At 43.6% G+C, this 18,314-nt stretch overlaps 2 protein-coding genes and 1 long non-coding RNA gene across 3 annotated transcripts; 2 read left to right on the top strand and 1 right to left on the bottom strand.

Moving 5' to 3' along the window:
• Positions 1–2,121: 2,121 nt before the first annotated feature.
• Positions 2,122–4,143, bottom strand: LOC309844014 (uncharacterized protein). The gene has a single exon (XM_082690123.1). It carries the CDS (start codon positions 3,177–3,179, stop codon positions 2,601–2,603), a length of 579 nt encoding a protein of 192 aa, XP_082546249.1. The 5' UTR covers positions 3,180–4,143; the 3' UTR covers positions 2,122–2,600.
• Positions 4,144–4,455: 312 nt separating this feature from the next.
• LOC309844020 lies at positions 4,456–9,235 on the top strand. The gene is made up of 2 exons (XR_014300447.1): positions 4,456–8,023; positions 8,917–9,235. It is a non-coding gene; the product is annotated as an uncharacterized lncRNA (long non-coding RNA).
• On the top strand, positions 8,461–9,235 carry LOC309844015 (uncharacterized protein; the record flags this gene model as incomplete). The annotated part of the gene is made up of 1 exon (XM_082690124.1): positions 8,461–9,235. One exon carries the CDS (start codon positions 8,461–8,463, stop codon positions 8,842–8,844), a length of 384 nt encoding a protein of 127 aa, XP_082546250.1. The 3' UTR covers positions 8,845–9,235.
• Positions 9,236–18,314: the final 9,079 nt, after the last annotated feature.

The raw sequence follows: 18,314 nt of genomic DNA, 5'->3' as shown, positions 1-18,314 counted from the left end.
CCTTCCCCAAAATTTACTGTTTGGTTTCTAGTACTCTGACTGGAAGTGAAATTGGTTACAAGTGTCCCACGTGGTTTTGGGTCACTGCCCTGTTTTTGGCTTGGATTTTCTATTTTCACCTTCCTATGATTTACAGAAAATTGATTTATAAATTACCAGGCTGGGAGTGGGAGTACCCTGCTCATTGTGCAATGGAGTGCCCTGGTATGTTGACTGACAGGCCTTCCCAGAGGACACCGGAATTTTCTTAAAGGTCCAGGGTGTCACAATTTTCTCTGCGAAGAGAGGAGCTCATTTTGGACCTTGAGTTTCCTTCTGTATTTCTCTGATAGCCCTTGGCCATAGTCTAAATCAGAGGGAGATGATGAGGAATTCATTCACTTGAAGGAACATAAATGTATTTGCTGATTAGGTAACAAGAGGTCTGGATTTCATTATGTATTATCCACTGTTGGGAGGGGTATAGATGAGGTCATAGATGATAAGAGACTGGTCATGTTGATAATTGTTGACTTGGGTGACGGTTCCTAAGAAGGTGTTGTACTATATTCTCCACTTCTGTTTATATTTGGCATGTTTCATAATAAAAAAAAAAGTTTAAAAAATCACTTATTCATTAAGAAGCTATTTATGAGGGTGCCTGGATGGCTCAGTGGATTAAAGCTCTGCCTTCGGCTCAGGTCATGATCCCAGGGTCCTGGGATCGAGCCCTGCTTGGGGCTCTCTGCTCAACAGGGAGCCTGCTTCCCTCCTTCTCCCCTGCCTTTCCTTCTGCCTACTTGTGATCTCTGTCAAATAAATAAATAAAATCTTAAAAAAAAAAAAAAGCTATTTATGGGCACCTGGGTGGCTCAGTCAATTAAGTGTCTGCCTTTGGCTGAGGTCAAGATCTTGGGATCATAGGATCAAGCCCCAAGCTGGGCTCTCTGCTCAGCAGAGAGTCTGTTTGTCCCTTTCCTTCTGCCCCTCCCCACCCACCCCCGATCATGCTCTCTCTCTTCTCTCAAATAAATAAATAAATAAAACCTTAAAAAAGAAAAGCAGCAACTTATTGAGTATATATTATGTGCCAGATGCTGTTTGAGGTGCTTGAGATACTTCCAATGAACAAAAGAGTGAGAAATCTTTGCTTTGCAGAATTTACATTTGTGCATGGCATGAGATAGAGGGGATACCATGGGGTCAACATGATACATTCCGGAATTTCATGGTATGTTAGAAAGTGTTAGGTGCTATGGAAAAGAAAAAGAAGAAGACAGAGTAGAGATCGGATGAGGATGTAGAAAATGCGAGGAGAGGACTAGCGTCACGCAATGGGGTGTCCACGATGGGCAAACACGCAGAGGATGAGAGAGAGTCACTGGGAAGAGGATGAAGGATTATTAGGGAGGACGGGTGCTCATTTGTGTCAAATGCAACAGAAGACGGGGAAAAAAAGCCCCGTGGAAAATGTCAACCACTCACTTGGTCTTCTTATCCAGCAAATGAATTGAGTGTCTCTTATGGTGGTACTCCACTGTACGCTCAGTTGTGTACAGTGATATACACAAAAATCTATTTGAATCATTGACAAGGTGTGGAGAAAGGGTGACCAAAGGAGCCTGGCATGGAATGCTGTTTTGTAATTGACTCTCCCTCTGCCACTCAGACATCAACTTCAAAGGCTTGTTCTTCTTTAGATCCCTGGTGCTTGGCTTCATACCTAACACAGCACTTACATATCTGCTGAGTGAATGAATGAGTGAGTGAAATGTACAGAGCAATGGAGTGAAATGCGATCTGCCATGCAGGGTTGCCCAACACTTACTACCAGAATTCAGCTGCAGACACAGAAATCAGGAAGACATGTGTAAGAGAGCCAGGAATTTCCCTCAATGACACAACAACCCAAAGTTGGGGTTCTACCTGCCCCATCCCCATTTCTATCTTTATTGTAAAACCCATTATAGCACAGTATAGGACCAATCACCCATGAACTAAAGCCTGCCTCAAGTCTTTAAATATCACCATTAGTCTTCTCCTCCATTGACCTCAGTCATGGGAGGGTACACATCTTATACAACAGACATACACATTAGAATAATGTGAATAATTTTTTTTTTATTAAGAATTACCTTTTTTTTACAGAGACATAGAAATGGAAAGAAGTTAATGAATATACAATAGAAATGCTCATCATAAGTAATTTTTTGAAGAAAATGAAATATTAAGTATCATGATTTTATTTTATCAAGCTTATAACATAAATAGATGTTTGACCTGGGTGCCCATGTTCCCACTCCCTAAGGCTGACAATATACAGTGCTCCTTTATCTTTCTTCCAGATGGAGACAAAATTTCAAAGATGACAGAGAATAGTTACCTGCTGGATGTTATCTTCTGGAAAATACAGGGAGAAGAAATTGGTGTCACCATGCTAGCACACGGAAGGGGAAGAATCAGCCCAAAAAGTCGGAGCACAAGGACAGAATGAGCAGCTCTAAGACATCAAAGTAATAGGACAGCAGTGAGCAGGCAGGAGGGATGGAGGAAGGTCTTACCAAATGCTGTGAGCAAAGCCCCAGACATCCCTCACGCTAGAGGCAGAGCTGACAGGCCGCCTAGCAGCAGCATTGTTTCTTGCAACCGCACTTCTGCTGGCAACAGCACTTCTGCTGGCAACAGCCCTTTCCACAGCCGCAGCCACACGAGCCGCAGCCACACGAGCCACAGCCACAGGAACTGCAGCCACAGGTGCGGCGGCAGCAGCAGACCACGGGGGTACTGCAGCAGCCCCCACAGCAGCCGCAGCAGCAGGGACAGCAGGCGGAGCAGCAGCCCACGCGGTAGCACCTGCAGGTGGTGCAGCTGCCACAGCCACCACAGCCGCCACAGCCGCCACAGCCGCCGCAGCCGCCGCAGCCGCCACAGCCGCCACCGCAGCCGCCGCAGCCACTGCTGCAGCCACCGCAGCCGCCACAACTTCCACAGCCACAGCACCCCATGGTGTCAGGAGAGTAAGGACTCAGGAGAGGTGAGGAGGGAGATTCAGGAGGTGAGGGAGGTCTGGTGCCCTGTGCCTCACGGACCCTTATATACCTGCTTCTGGGCCCAGCCCTGGGCATGTGGCCACTTCCTTGTTGTGGTTTGCACCAGCTTCCTTGGCGGAATTTCACAAGACCCTGAATGCATTTCCTCATTGAGCACCTCTGACTTCATAGAATTGTTTTAGCATTTACTTCTTCCTCTAGTTGTGCTTTTAATAAACAACATGTTTCTGAATGTTTAATGTAGTTTGCATCAAGCAGTCTTCAAGCGCAAGGATGACCAGCACAGGAGTCTCCCGGGATGAAGATTCATGCATTCTGTGAGCATCGGGGTCCCTTTGCCGAGTGGGTTATAGGCGAACCTTCCTCTGCTCGCAGGTAGTCTTTGCTGAAGGCCAGAGAAGGTGGGGTCCCCCTTGGGGAAGCAAAGCTCCTCCATTTGCTTCTTGTCACTTGTCATAAAGTTCTCAGGCTACAAAATCCAGAAGTTTTCTCATTGATTTTCAGATTCACTTGGTCCTTGACTCATGGGTCAAAAGATGGGAAGGTCACTTGGAAAGGGACTGCTCTGGGGCTGGAGGGCTTGTGCTGATATAAGTCAAAAAGAGTTTCCTACACCAGCTCCCATCTCCCTGTGCTCTGCACTCAAGGGGTAGTGGGGGGGGGAGCCAAGTTGGCTCCAAGGCCCAGGAAAACCAGGGTCCCTCCATGTCTCAGTTTCCTTCATGTAGGTTAAGTCATATCTTTTTTTTTTTTAAAGTAGACTATGTGTGTGTATGTGTGTGTGTGTGTGTATAAATGGACACACACACACACAAATCTTTTTTTAAAATGTAAATCAATTAGTGAATGTATAATGTATTATTAGTTTCAGAGTAAAGTAGACAATATTTTTTAGACCAGGTTTAGGCTCACAGCAAAACGGATCTGAAGGTTCTGAGATTTCCCATATACTCCCTGTCCCCACATGCAGTATCCCCCAGTCATCAGCGTCCTGCCCAAGTTGGGACAGTTGTCACAATGGAGGAACCTAACTCGACATGTTGTTATCTCCCAAAGTTCACTGTTTTCTCTCCCGCTTGCTTTGGTGTTATAAATTCCCTGAGTTTTGGCAAATGTATAATGACCACCATTATAGTATCACACAGAGCTGTGTTCTGCCTATTTGTCCCTGTTTCTCTACAAATCTCTGTCTCCAGTTTTAACATTTCCAGAATGTCTTCTCATTGTAATAATTCACGTTTAATTTGAAAAATGTGCAGTGGACACTTGAACAGCTTAGGTTGGAACTCCATGGTTTCATTTGCAAGTGCATTTTTTTAAATAAATACAGTACAGTTGTGTAAATGTATTTTCTCTGCCTTGTGATTTTCTTTTTCCTTTTTTTCTTTAAAGATTTTTATTTATTTGACACAGAGAAAGCACACAAGTAGGCAGAGCAGCAGGCAGAGAGAAAGGGGGAGCAGGCTCCCCACCAAGCAGGGAGTCCAACTCGGGGCTTGATCCCAAGACCCTGGGATTGTGACCCCGGCCAAAGGCAGAGGCGAACCATCTGAGCCACCCAGGCACGCCACTGCCTTGTGGTTTTCTTAACAACATTTTTTTTTTTTCTCTAGCTTATTTAAAGTAAGAACATAGTATATAATATATGTAACATATAAAATGGGTGAGTCGATGTTTTATGTTATCAGTAAGGCTTCTAGTCAACAGTAGGCTATTAGTAGTTAAGTTTTCGGGAAGTCAAAGGTTATAGTTTAAACTGTGTGGGGGGGTTTGGTGCCCTAATCCTGCATTGTTCAAGGGTCAACTGTATGCAGTTTATGCCCTGCCTAGCTTTGTGTCACCAGGCCTAAAATAATCACAGTAAAATATTGACTATTACATATTGAGGTTCACAATAAATGTAGCAACCTTACTTTGTCACTGTAGCTTCCATTTCTAGCTTTCGTATTAGAAAGAAACTAATCACATGTACCTTATCGTGGTTAGTGTCCACACAGTCCTAGGAGGTAAATGCCATTAGCACTGGTTCAGAGGGGTCAAGGTACATGCTGAGTGTCACACCTGGGGTCTGAGCCAGAATTCCCGACTCGACTCTGGTTCACCTTGGCTGAGCATAACAAAGGGACAACTATGTTCCCTTCAATTGTAAGATCTGCTCTGTTTTCTCAGAACCTACTGCTGACATGTCCAGCCTCTGTTTTTCCTTTCCGCTATAACTTTGAGATTCAGCATCACTCGCAGGGATCATAACTAGTTCCTGTCATATTTCATGTATGTTGGGTAGAGTAGTGGTCTTCTGAGGCTATGCTTCTCTGCAGAAATGCCTGCAGTTCTGAAGGAGCTCCCGGGTCTCATGATCACTTGAGTCCCCTCTGCAAATGTCACCGTAGACTGCAAAGCCTAAGGAAATGGCACATGACCTTGGCCTTCACAACTAAGTTTAATTTCTTGGATTTTTTTTATATTCAGAAAGATACTATGACTGGTTATTAAAAAAAAATTATATTTCAAGAAGGATACCTCACACCCCCATTTTCCTCCCCTGTGGCCTCTTGAGAGTTTTCTGGTCTTACTCAAAGCTCAGCTGAAATATGTTGTGTCTGCATCATCATTGCCCACAAAGCATTGCACACTCCTTTCTTGCCACTTTTCTACTCCTTTTTTCTGCCGTCATGTTGCCAGATTATATACTTTGTGTTCCTGACCGGAATGAGTTCCTTGAAGTCTGGGGTCATATTTTATTTATACTTTCATTCCCGTATCAGGAACACATAAGTGAATTGAGAAAGGGATAGATTGGTGGGAGGTGGGTCCAAAATGCATCGGCTGAAATACTATCCCCCATTGTGATGGTATTGCGGGGCGGGGGGCTTTGGAGGGGATCAGGTCATGAGGGTGGAGCCCTCATGAATGGGATTAGTGCCCTTAGTCAGGAACCCCAGAGAACTCTCACCTCCTGTTTCCACGATGTGGAGATACATCGAGAAGTCAGCAACCATGAAGAGGGCTCTCACCAAAACCCACCATGGGGGCATTCTGACCTTGGATTTCCAGCCTCAAGAACTGTGAGTGTTTATAAGGCACCCAGTGTTTGGTATTGTGTTTGAGCAGCCCAAACTAAGACAGATGTGATCACGCTAAGGAATTTGGGACAAAAATCTTATCACACTGAAGGTTTCCAAAATGACACAGAGGAGGACACAGTGGCAGATCTTGGAAAAGATGGGGTCTTCTTACCCAGCCTGTTAGCAACAGGAACAGAGGGAGAAGGAGGCATGGGATATAAGCCCCAGGCCAACGTTCCAAGATGGTAGATTTGTCCACGGCATTCTCCCAGCTCTGTTTTTATGACCTCTTACCTATTTCTTGGATCACTACCTTTCTATTTTCTGCAACCAGGGTCTCTTGGAAACCATTTTGAGCTCCCTGGGGTACAGCATAGTATACAAAGTTCTTGTCCCCAGGCCCCTTTGCTTGGCTTCCTGTCTCTTCAGCCATGTTTGTGCAACCAGGAGTCAGAAGGCAAGCCTGCTGCTTCAACAAAGTTGCCCACCGGTTTCCCTCACCAAGCATAGCCTTTCTCTGTATTCCCTTTTCCCCTTCCTGTGGGGATGAAAGATAGAATGCCGGGTTGTGCTGACAAGCAAAACAGCAGAGACTCACGTGGCTTTTTGTTTTGTTTTGATTTTGTGCTGTGCTCTACTTCATTTTTTAAAGGGGGCTAGGATTTCATTTTGTTGGCATCACTAGCATTTCCTGTGATTTTTCTTACTATTGACCGCCTGCCTCCCTGTGGTATTTGACACAAAAGAAAGTGATGAGACCACAAATCAAGTGACTCCATCCAACAAACATGTTTTGAGCTCTGGCCTCTTGTCAGTATTGTGGCAGGGATCAGTCCGCGTGCGTGAGCCCCTCCCTGGCCTCACTCACCAGCCACCCCACATATTTCATGCCTTCTGAATCATATGTCCCGGGGGGGTTCTCTCCAAAAATGTAAAAAGACAGAAGAATTTCATACAAAATCCTTTTGTAGACTTCAAGGGCTAGTTCTGAACTTGCGTCCTTTGCCCAAGTGCTAGGAAATGGGATATTTCCCTTACATTTTGGTAGTGCTCTGGAGCTCAGTGGGGGGCTATTTTGCCCATGTCTGGAGACATTTGGGTTGTCATCACTGGGAGAGAGTTTGCCATAATTAGTCAGAGGCCAGGAATGCTGTTCAGTACCCTAGAATACATAGGACACTCCCCACGACAAGGAGTTGTCTGGTTCAAAATGTCAGTGCCGCCAAGGTTAAGAACACTTACCACTGCTTTATCTTCCCAAAGTATTTTCCAAAGAATTTTCTCAGCTATTGTTTCAAAGCAATATAGTCACCCGAGACTCACCTTAAAAAAAAATACGTCTCAATAATAAAGAAGCATTCAGCCCCTGGCATAGATGATGTTCTGTGCTGGGAGATTCCGTGATGGACCATTTTGTGTCATTAGTTGGTGTGTGTTCTGGAACAGGATCTAAGGCTGAGTGTATGGCCACCCCTAGGAGACCATAGGAAACAGGCAAAATGGGTCATGTCAGTAGCTTTCAAATATACTCTGAATATGAATTTAAAAAGGGATGCATATAGTTAAAGTACTTCTCCTCATCTGCGTGCCATTGCGGGCACACCATTTTGCAGGTAGTTTCCTCTTAGACTGCATTTGATATCCCAAGCACTCAAATTCATGTTTTGTTGTAATTGGGAAAAGTCTTTGTATTTGAAATGTGATAGGAATCATAAAAGAGGAGCCGTTGGAAATATTTACTTTTGCTTTCTAAGCAGCCTCCCTAGGTGAAAGGTACTACACAGAAGCACATGGTGGCCAGCTGGACGGCTCTATAGCAGGGAGTGAGACTTTCATTCTTTGGAAAACATCTCTGATGAGGGCAGCAAGGCTGATTCTGCAGTTGGCAAGGACATTCAGCCTGACGCTCCTTTTACTTCTCAGTCTTTGGTAAGAGGACTTCTGGGTTGGGCACGGAAAAAGCCCCCTTCCTGATGTTCATTGTTGCTGCGCGTCAGCCCATCGGTTCAGCCCCAGGATGTTGTGCTGCGTGGGCTTTCTTAGCATGTCTGTGGCTGTTGACAGCATCCCCTTCTCCATGGCTCCCAGGAGCCCTTGCTGAAATTTTTAGGGCATTTGACTTAGAAAAATAAACAAATAACCTAATAAATCCAGCCAACAACACAAAAAGGGAAGTAATTAATAGATTATGAGATTTTTCCCATGATGACTGAACTAAATAGCACCGGGAAGTGGTCATGTGTCTCACTTTCCATACCCCCAGATTGGGTATATAAGGGGCTCCCCCAGCAGAAGGCGACATCAGACCTTCCTCACCTCCTGAGTCTCCCTCCTCACCTCTCCTGAGTCCTTACTCTCCTGACACCATGGGGTGCTGTGGCTGTGGAAGTTGTGGCGGCTGCGGTGGCTGTGGCGGCTGCGGTGGCTGCGGCGGCTGCGGTGGCTGTAGCGGTGGCTGCGGCGGCTGCGGTGGCTGTGGCGGCTGCGGAGGCTGCGGCGGCTGTGGCAGCTGCACCACCTGCAGGTGCTACCGCGTGGGCTGCTGCTCCGCCTGCTGTCCCTGCTGCTGCGGCTGCTGCGGGGGCTGCTGCAGTACCCCCGTGGTCTGCTGCTGCCGCCGCACCTGTGGCTGCAGTTCCTGTGGCTCATGTGGCTGCGGCTCGTGTGGCTGTGGCTGTGGGAAGGGCTGTTGCCAGCAGAAGTGCTGTTGCCAGCAGAAGTGCGGTTGCAAGAAGCAATGCTGCTGCTAAGCGGCCGTCCGGCTTCTGGGAAGATGCTGCAGGTAACTGTCCCATTAATAAGATTTTCTTTCTTCTTGACAGTCCTCCCGGATTTGAATGTCACCAAGGGTGACATGACACTGGCTATCAGGCTAAGGAGTTTAACACAGATCGCCCGGTCCCTGATATCCTGCCTCTAAATGGAAAACACCAACACAATCCCCCATCCATCACCCAAGTGTGAGCCCAACAAAATAGAGTGATGATTGTTAATGCTATCCTTTGTTGAAATGTGACTGCTGAAATATGTGTTTTTACTCCTTTCCTCCTCTTTTGATGACTTCTATATCCCAAATCTCTGCTAGTTTCTGTTTCTGTAAACCTAAAACAATGATTTTCCTAATAAACCACATAAAACTGACATTCAAAGTCTCACCAATGTCTCCTCTCTTGTCCTTACTCGACGGTGTCTCACTCAAGGATGTGATTACACCCATCAAAGTAAGACCCCTGGTGTTTGTTTGAGATGGGTTTGGAGTAAGTAATGAGTAATCTGTCAATAATAGCTTTTCATACAATGGTCATAATTTGGTGGCTTCAACTATCCTCCTGTGCAAGCGAGCAAAAAAATTCTCACAAAACTGTATTAACACTCTCTCTCCACCTCCGGATTCCACTTTTCTAAAAGATTTTGATCTTGGTGTCCTCAATCAGGGGAAATTTAATACCTAAAGCAATGTGTACTTACTTAGGTTTTAGTTATTTCTGTCTGGTCCTATTAACAACCTAAAATCTGACTGCATATTAATGAGAATTTTTATTCCATCACCAGTACTAGCTAACTGTGTCTTTGTCATGTTGTGGTCACAAAATATAATGTGATCCCAAGAGAATAAATCTATTAGTAAATATGTGAGATACCCAAGCACTTTCTTCACTTAGACTATATTCTGCCATATCAAAATATACTATAAGGACTTAAAAATTAAAATGTCACTATGGGAGAGGATGCCTGGATGGCTCAACGGGTTAAGCATCTGACTTGATTTCTGCTCAGGTCAGGATCTCAGGGTCAGGAGATCCAGCCCCACGTGGGGCTCAGCACGGAGTCTGCTTGAGGATTCTCTCCCTCTCTCTCTCTCCCTCTGCCCCTCCCGCCACTCATTCTTTTCTTTTTCTCTACATAAATAAAATCTTTAAAACAGCACAATGGGTTGTCTTCAGACCACATGTCTCAGTGTCCCTTGAAGGCGAAACCACACACAGTGTATGTAACTGATGAGCCCACATTCAGACTGCAGTACCCTTTCATGTGAATGATGCTTTAGACTTTTCTACTTAATCTGTTTCTTGTGGAAAGCAAGGGACAGAGCCAGGGGCCGAAGGGTGCTGCAGCTCAACGTTTCAGGCAGCCCACAAGATCTCGGGTCCTCTCTCTCACTTCCATCCGGGAAGTACTCAAGGACAGCAACTGCTTCAGAACATTGCCCTGAACAGAACAGTAGGAGACCCCAGCACAGGGAGCAAGGGGAAAGCACACACCAAATTCCAGTGTTGGGGATGCTTCCGACGAGACCCTGCTGGGGTTCACAGGACTCAAGCAGATCTGGGTACCTCCTGCCTGGTGCAAGTCTGTGTTCACAGACACCCAGAGGATGGTGGGTGATACTGCCTGCTGGGAGGGGTGTTACTTGTTACCACTTGCCAGCTTTCACACTCATGTGTACATCAAAGGAACGAGAAAATAATACGAAATATCATCGTACCACTGGGGATCACCAACTCGGACAGACACTCCTGGGCATGGCGGGTCACAGGAAAATAATCCAGGGCTCGGAACATTCCTGCACTAGCGGAAGGAGATTAGGTCTGAGTGATAAATGTTTACTTCTGAGGATATAGGGAAATAAGACATTGGTACCAGCAGCATAATATATTTATAGATACAGCATATTTCCCGATTTTACAAATGCATAGAGAGTAACTACAAGGTGTTAGACACTGTTCTAGTCACTAAGAGTACATCAGTGAACAAGACATATAAAAAGTCTCATTCTCATAGACCTAACATCCTAGTTGTGGGCGTGAGATAATAACACTAAGGAAATGAGTATATCATATGGTATGTTAGAGACCAAAGATTGAACATATGAATGGTCAATGACCGAACCATATACAAAACAAAACTCTCACCTATAATCAGCAGCAACCAGGCAGGAACCCAGCCTTATCTAAGCAAGTTGTGCAGGCAGCCCATCTTCTACCTGCAGGTCAGATTTCCAGAAACCTGATCATTATCTCCAGCAAACAATCTAGGAAGTCAAGTAATAAATCCTGTAACAAGCAGGCCCAACTGGTCAGGACCTGATCAGTCACTGGCTGCTTCCCAGGTTTCTGTCCCTGCTTGCAACTTAGGACCAACTAGAGAGAGCCATATATGGCCCCCTTCAACCAGTCACATAGAATGCCCTGCTGCTAGTTAGCCTACCAACACCTTCCTCCGGCCACAGGCTCCCATCAGGGCACACTGGGAGCCTCTCCTTTTCCACCTGAAAGCCTCTGCCAAAATGCAAGACAGAATCCCTTTGCTGTAGTGAGCTCTGAATAAATAAACTTTGTTCTTCATTTATTTCCAGGAGACTTAACAACTCCACCCTTGGGGCGTGTAGGAATTCTCCCACACATGCTCTAGCAGATAGATAAAAATTGTTTGGAGCAGCACTGTCCAAAACAGCAAAACCCTAGAAGCAACAGAAATCCCCCTCATCCAGAGAGCAGATGAACAAATGAATTTTAGTGTATTCACAGGAAGGAATGTGTATACATGTAATAAATCCGTGTCCAAAGAAAAGCAAAGAGAGGGTGAGCATAGGTTTTAAGGTAAGGACTACCCTGAGTGTAGGGGTGCAGAAGAAAGGGTTGGGGTGGTGAGGAACCTTTTAGACCTTGATGTCAAGGCTTTATCCTGTTATCCAAATAATTGGCAAACTAAATAAAGAAGACTATTCTTGGAGTATATTAAGAACCAGAGGTTACAGTCCATTGTTTTCTGTGCCATGGAGGTCCTTAAAAAGTAAAGTATGGTAAAATGTGATGTCATGAGGTCATGGTGAAGGTGAGAGACATTTGAGCCCAGAACAGGAAGTGCAGAGGGAGTGAGGTGTCCAGTTGTCAGGGTCAAGAGCACTGTGGACTGTGGGGCTATAAGCAGAGGAGAGGGCTGGGAGCAGGTGTTCATCAAGGTGGTGGGGGTGGGGGTGAAGAATTGCATCTCAACTGTCAGTCCAGGTCATTGCAAACTTCAGCCTGGCTGTGGATGTCCTAGGCCCCCTGAGAAGGGCAAGTTAGAGAGAAGATCACCAGACTTTCTCTGCAGAAAGATTACTGTAACTGTACCTTGAGAATTGACGATGGCAGGGGTGGAATGGGTGCCGCTCCACCCTGAGGAAGCTCTTTTTGGGGGTGGGGAGTGGAGGGGTCAGTGAGAGAGTCATGGGCATGAGGGCCTCAGGGCATGAGGACCTGGCCCATATTTCGATATTTCGCTGCTGTGCTGCTTTGGAGCTGTTTGGGTAGACCTGTTTCTCTTCAGGCACCGACTTGCCTGGGGCAGGGGTGGGGATGGCAGGGGAGACTGTGGGTCCTCTTGTTCAAGCCAATCATCACAGATGGTCTGGAGCACTAGCCTTGGGTCTCTAGAAGAGATGTTCCAGTTCAAGTTTACCCCCCAATGAAGGAGAGAGTGGGAAAATGAGTACGACAGTTACGCACTTTCCAACAGAGGCGTGATATGCCCAGGCCATGTCCCCTGAGTTGCTTGGACTTAAATACTCTGAGCATCCGGAGGTAGGTGTTGGTTAATTGAGTTCTGAGGTAATTGTTCTGCTGTGACCCTGGGGGCAGGAGGCAGACCCTATCCAGGACGGTGGGAATAAATTGGAATTTACCTTGAAGGGAACAGATTTTTCTCACCTTCCACCATCTGAGCCAGCCGGGACAGATTTCAGAATAGGACATGGGGTGAGCCCCTGCCTGGGGCAGGTGAATCCTTCTTCTTTCAATGGAGTTGAATTGTGGTTTGTGACTCCCAAGGGAGCAAAGATGCTGGCGGGCCTCCTGAAGGAAGAGGAGGGGTAGGCAGTAAAGTGGAAGGAAGTGGGAAGAGTCACCTGCGCGTGAAGAGCCTGGCTTGTATCTGATCCTGGTTTAAATCACGCCCTGTTATCTTTGAACCTGCAGGGACTTGCCATTAGTTGTAATCTGAGGCCTGAAAGGTCATGGGGAATTAAAGGAAGACTCTGCTCCACCCTTGGGATGGAGAGAGAAGGGAGTGGGCCCAGTGGTTTTAAGAACTGTGGACACCCAGGGCGCTCTAGCCTCAGCCCAGCAGAGCGGGGACCCCTGAGAGCCAGTTGGTGGCAGCGGACGAACTCCCTGGTGATGTGGGCGTGGGGTGAATAGGGGCAGCTGTGCCTGGGTGTGGGATCTGGGACCCTAGGGATCTCTCAGGACAAGCTGAGCAAGAGAGTGCCCAGGGTAGTGCAGCAGTGACCACCTGAGGGACTGAATTCCAGCCAAAGCCTGGGCAGAGTCAGCCATGATCACTGCATGTCTCCTGCTCCCACCCTCCCCTGGCCCCTCTGCTCAAGGGTGCACGCATGAGCTCTCTCTCAAAGAAATAAAATAAATCTCCAAAAAAAAAAATGGAATCCAAATGGTTATTATGCAGATTAAATGAGTCAATGCTTGGCACAAAATAAGACTTCAATAAGTGTTAGCTATACATTACATCTTTTCTCACTTCTGATTATTTCCTTGGAGCAAACTCTTAAAGGTGGACTGACTAGATCAAAGACTATCCATGTTTTGCTGATAAAAGTTATAAATTTGCTCTCTATAAAATGTTTATCAGATATTCCCAGAGACTGTGCCTGAGGGTTTCTCTGCAACCAACACTAGGTATGATTAAAACAATGTTTTGTTAATATAACAGATGGGAAAATTAATGTTTTGTTTATTAGTGAAGTTCACTGTAAAAAAAAACTCACAAAAACCCAACCTTAAACTTGTATCATGAACTCCCATCGACCTACATTTAACAATAATTAATTCATAGCCAATTATTTTGAAACACATCTGTAAGAATTAAAGTATAGCCACAACACCATTGTCATGCCTAACAATTAAGAATGCTTCTTTTTTAAATTTTTTTTTTATTTTAAAAAAACATGTAATTTATTTTTATCCCCAGGGGTACAGGTCTGTGAATCGCTAGGTTAAGAATGCTTCTTTTTTAAAGAGAGAGAGAGAGAAAGAGAAAAAGAGAGAAAACAAGCCAAGGTGAGGGATGAGCTGAGGGAGAGGGAAAGAGAGAATCCAAGCAGGCTCCATGCCCAGTTCAGAGCCTGATTCAGGGTCTCTATCTCACAACTCTGAGATCATGACCTGAGCCAAAGCTAAGAGCTGGACACGTAACTGACTGAACCACCTAGGGGGTCCCTAAAAATAATTTTTAATTAATAACTCTTAGTAATTAGTTTTGTTTAAATTTCCCTAAATATCTTATCTTTAAAACAGTTACCTTACACCAGTTAGAATGGCCAAAATTAACATGACAAGGAACAACAAGTGTTGGAGAGCATGTGGAGAAAGGGGAACCCTCTTACACTATTGGTGGGAATGCAGCCACTTTGGAAAACAGTGTGGAGATTTTTAAGAAATTAAAAATAGAGCTACCTTATGGCACTGCAATTGCACTACTAGGTATTTACCCCAAAGATAGAGATGTAGTGAAAAGAAGGGCCATATGCACCCCAATGTTCATAGAAGCAATCACCAAACTGTGGAGAGAGCCAAGATGCTCTTCAACAGATGAATGGATAAAGAAGATATGGTCCACATATACAATGGAATATTATGCCTCCATCAGAAAGGATGAACATCCAAACTTTGGTATCAACATGGACATGGACGGGTCTGGAGGAGATTATGCTGAGTGAAATAAGTCAAGCAGAGAAAGTCAATTATCATATGGTTTCACTTACTTGTGGAGCATAAGGAATAACATGGAGGACATTCGGAGTAGTAAAGGAGAAATGAATTGGGGAAAATCAGAGAGGGAGATGAACTGTGAGAGACTATGGACTCTGAGAAACAAACTGAGGGTTTTGGAAGGGAGGGGAGTGAGAAGATGGGTGAGCCTGGTGGTAGGTATTAAGGAGGGTACCTACTGCATGAAGTACTGGGTGTGGTGTATAAACAATGAATCTTGGAACACTGAAAAAATAAAATAAAATATAAAAAAAATTAAAATAGTAAAATAAAAAATAAAAACAGTTATCTAGTTAGGGTTCTAAGAAGACTCATGTATCCTTAGAACTGGCTGAAGCCTTTCCTGTCTATTCTAACCCGAGTTTCCCCTGCAGCCCTCTCTGTGTCCTTGCAATTTGTCTTTGCTGTACAGTGGGTTAGTTTTCCACGGCTGAGTTCTGGAGTTGGAAGACTCCATCTCCGTGGAATCATTAACACTCTGGAATTCCAGTAATCAGATCTAGTGGCCTGTTAGGATTCTGTACCTAGTTTTGGATAAGGTTGCTTCATTGGTGGTATTGAATTTTTCTATCAAGAGATACATCATTCTATGGTCTCACTCTGTGTGATATTGGCATCCCTGGCTAGTCACTATGGAAATCCATGAACTCATTAGGACTGCTTTTTCCTTCCTCTTCGTTGCTTGGGCTCTGTCTGCAGAGGCAAATATCCTCTTCTCAACTCTTTGGTTACTCTGAGGTGTATTTTACTTACAAAAGGCAGAGTAAATGCCTGATTCTCCACCCCACCATTTTTAAAAACCAGTTTCAAAACAATGTGTTAATTTTCTGGCATCTTCCAAAGATGACTATGAGGTTTACTTTTTATTTTTTGGTATTATTATGAACTCATGTATTTAAAAATATCTAATATGTTCAGTACATTGCAGTTATTATTTTTTTTTGATGCTCAAATTGTCACCTCAATGTGACTCCGTTACACTTTGTAGCTTCCTGTTCAGGGTTCAACTTGTTCCTTTCATGACTAAACCAGGAATCACCCATTTTTCAAGGAGCCCTGGTTTATTATTATTTTAAAATGTGTGATTCTGTCCTTTGTACATTTTTTTCCATATGGATTTGTAAGAACTCTTTCCATATGAATATATTTATCTTTTGTCTGTCAGATGAGCATATATAGTTTTCCCAGTTAAAAAAAATATTGAGACTTCATGTTGAGTTATGTTAACATTTTTCTTATTAGTGAAGAAATGTTGAGTTCATATTGAGTTGTTGGCAGATGTTTAAATATAAATTGTACATATTGATATTTTTCTTATGAGTTTTGGTCTTGGTGCTATAATAAGCAAGACCTTCCCTATTCTAGGAATATACTACTATTCTCCCATAGTTTTTATATTACATCATAGTTTTAATTTTTATATTTCAATATAAAGTATAAATATTGAAATATCTTTATGTAAATATTAAAATAAGAAAAGATCCATCTGGAATTTATGGAGATTTGGTGTGATGTAAAGTTCTTATTTTAAAAAAAAGTCACTGTTATGCTATAGTTATGCATGATGGTACCATTGACAAAAGCTAGAGTAAGAGTACATGGGACATTGGGAAGGGTATGTGCTATGGTGAGTGCTGTGAATTATGTAAGACTGATGATTCACAGACCTGTACCCCTGAAACACATAACACATTATATGTTAATTTAAAAAATTAAAATTAACATTAAAAAAGAATACATGGCACCTCTCCATAATATTTTTAAATTATAAACCTATGTGATTATTTTTTTAAATTTTATTTATTTGACAGAGAGAGATCACAAGTAGGCAGAGGCAGGCAGAGGGAAGAAGGGAAGCAGGTTCCCTGCAGAGCAGAGATCCCGATGCGGGGCTCCATCCCAGGGCCCTGGGATCATGACCTGAGCCAAAAGCAGAGGCTTTAATCCACGGAGCCACTCAGGCACCCCTACATGATTTTTAAAATAATGGAAAAAATATTTTTGTTGTTGTTGCTGTTGGTATCCCAGTTTATATTTCTATATGGTTATCTAAATGTCTAATTGCTTAGGTATCTTAAGTGGTGAATATGAGGAAATTAGACACAAAATTGGCTATTAAGTGGTCATTAAAAACAGTTTCTAAAAAGCAAATATTCAATATAAGGGCAATTATATACAATTAAATGGTAAGTCAAAAATCAGAATAAAACCTACGTATTTGTAATACTCTTCATTTTGTTACATAAATTCACAGAAAATAACATCAAGGTTATTAAAAGGGAAAGAATAGCTTAACAATGACAAAATCTGGTGGACATCATATTAATTAGCTGATTGAATTTAACATCACCACTAAAGGGTAAACAGACATCACATGCTTTCCAATAGCATGTTCTGAGGGGGGAAAAAAAAAATCACATGTGTAGTATTCCTGCAAATGTGTTTAACCTGGATTTTATCATGAGGGAAAAAATTCATTCTGAGGGTGATTTTGCAAGAACACCTTGCCAGGACAAAAATAAAATGTTGGAGGACCATTCTAGATAAAAGCCAACTTAAAATACATCTTTGGTTGGAGCCAGGTTGACATTATTAAAATTGTCAATACAAATTATAAGGCATTCTTGGGATAGAGAAACTGAAGATTGCCTGTATTTACGTAGTAGCATGTATCACTATTAAGTTTCTTAAGTGTGGAAAGTGTGTGGTAGTTCTACGGAAAATGCATGCTAGGGTCAAGTTTGTTAAGGGTGAAGTTTCATGTTTGCAACTTATTCTCAAATGAAAGGGAGAGAGAAAACTAAAATTCTGGTGAAGTGTTCCTTCCTGGTGAACTTAAATGAGTGATATCTTATTGTGATATTCTCAGAACTTTCCTATAGATTTGTGATTCTCCAAAATAAAAATACTGGGGAAAAAAGTAAAGGCTAGGAAAGCAGTGGCAGGAAATCTGACAGGTACAAGTGGTTATTACAAGCAGTGTTAACTTTCACGCTTAGAATTTTCTATATTTTGGGACACCTGGGTGGCTCAGTCAGCTAAGCATCTGCCTTCGGCTCAGGTCCTGATCCCAGAGTCCTGGGATCAAGTACCACATGAGACTCCTTGCTCAGCAGGGTTCCTGCTTCTGCTCTGCCTTCTGTTCTCTCTGCTTGTGCTTGCTCTCTTGATCTCTCTCTCTGACAAATAAATAAAATCTTTTAAAAAAAGAATTTTCTGTATTTTGAAATTGTTTATAATGAGTTTACATTATTTTAAATTCAGAAAAAAATATTTTGAAGGAAGGAGGGAGTCACCACTCTGTTTCCTCCATTTTTCTCTCTGAATGTTTCAGGTCAGTTTCCCCAGTCTGAAGTCATGGTAGATGGATACAGGGAAGAAGTGAGGGCAGCATTTCATGCCTCTGGGTGGCATCTCCCCATGTTTGGTAAAGCATTCTTACCAATGGA

This window comes from Mustela nivalis (assembly GCF_964662115.1).
Source record: "Mustela nivalis genome assembly, chromosome: 11".
NCBI classification, from domain to species: Eukaryota; Metazoa; Chordata; class Mammalia; order Carnivora; family Mustelidae; genus Mustela; species Mustela nivalis.
The sequence above is the reverse complement of the archived record's forward strand: the minus strand, read 5'-3'. Positions and strand labels throughout refer to the sequence as shown.

What these genes read in the sequence shown, in the direction of transcription:
- LOC309844014 (XM_082690123.1), bottom strand. Translation starts at nt 3,179, where the DNA reads ATGAGGAAATGCATTCAGGGTCTTGTGAAATTCCGCCAAGGAAGCTGG.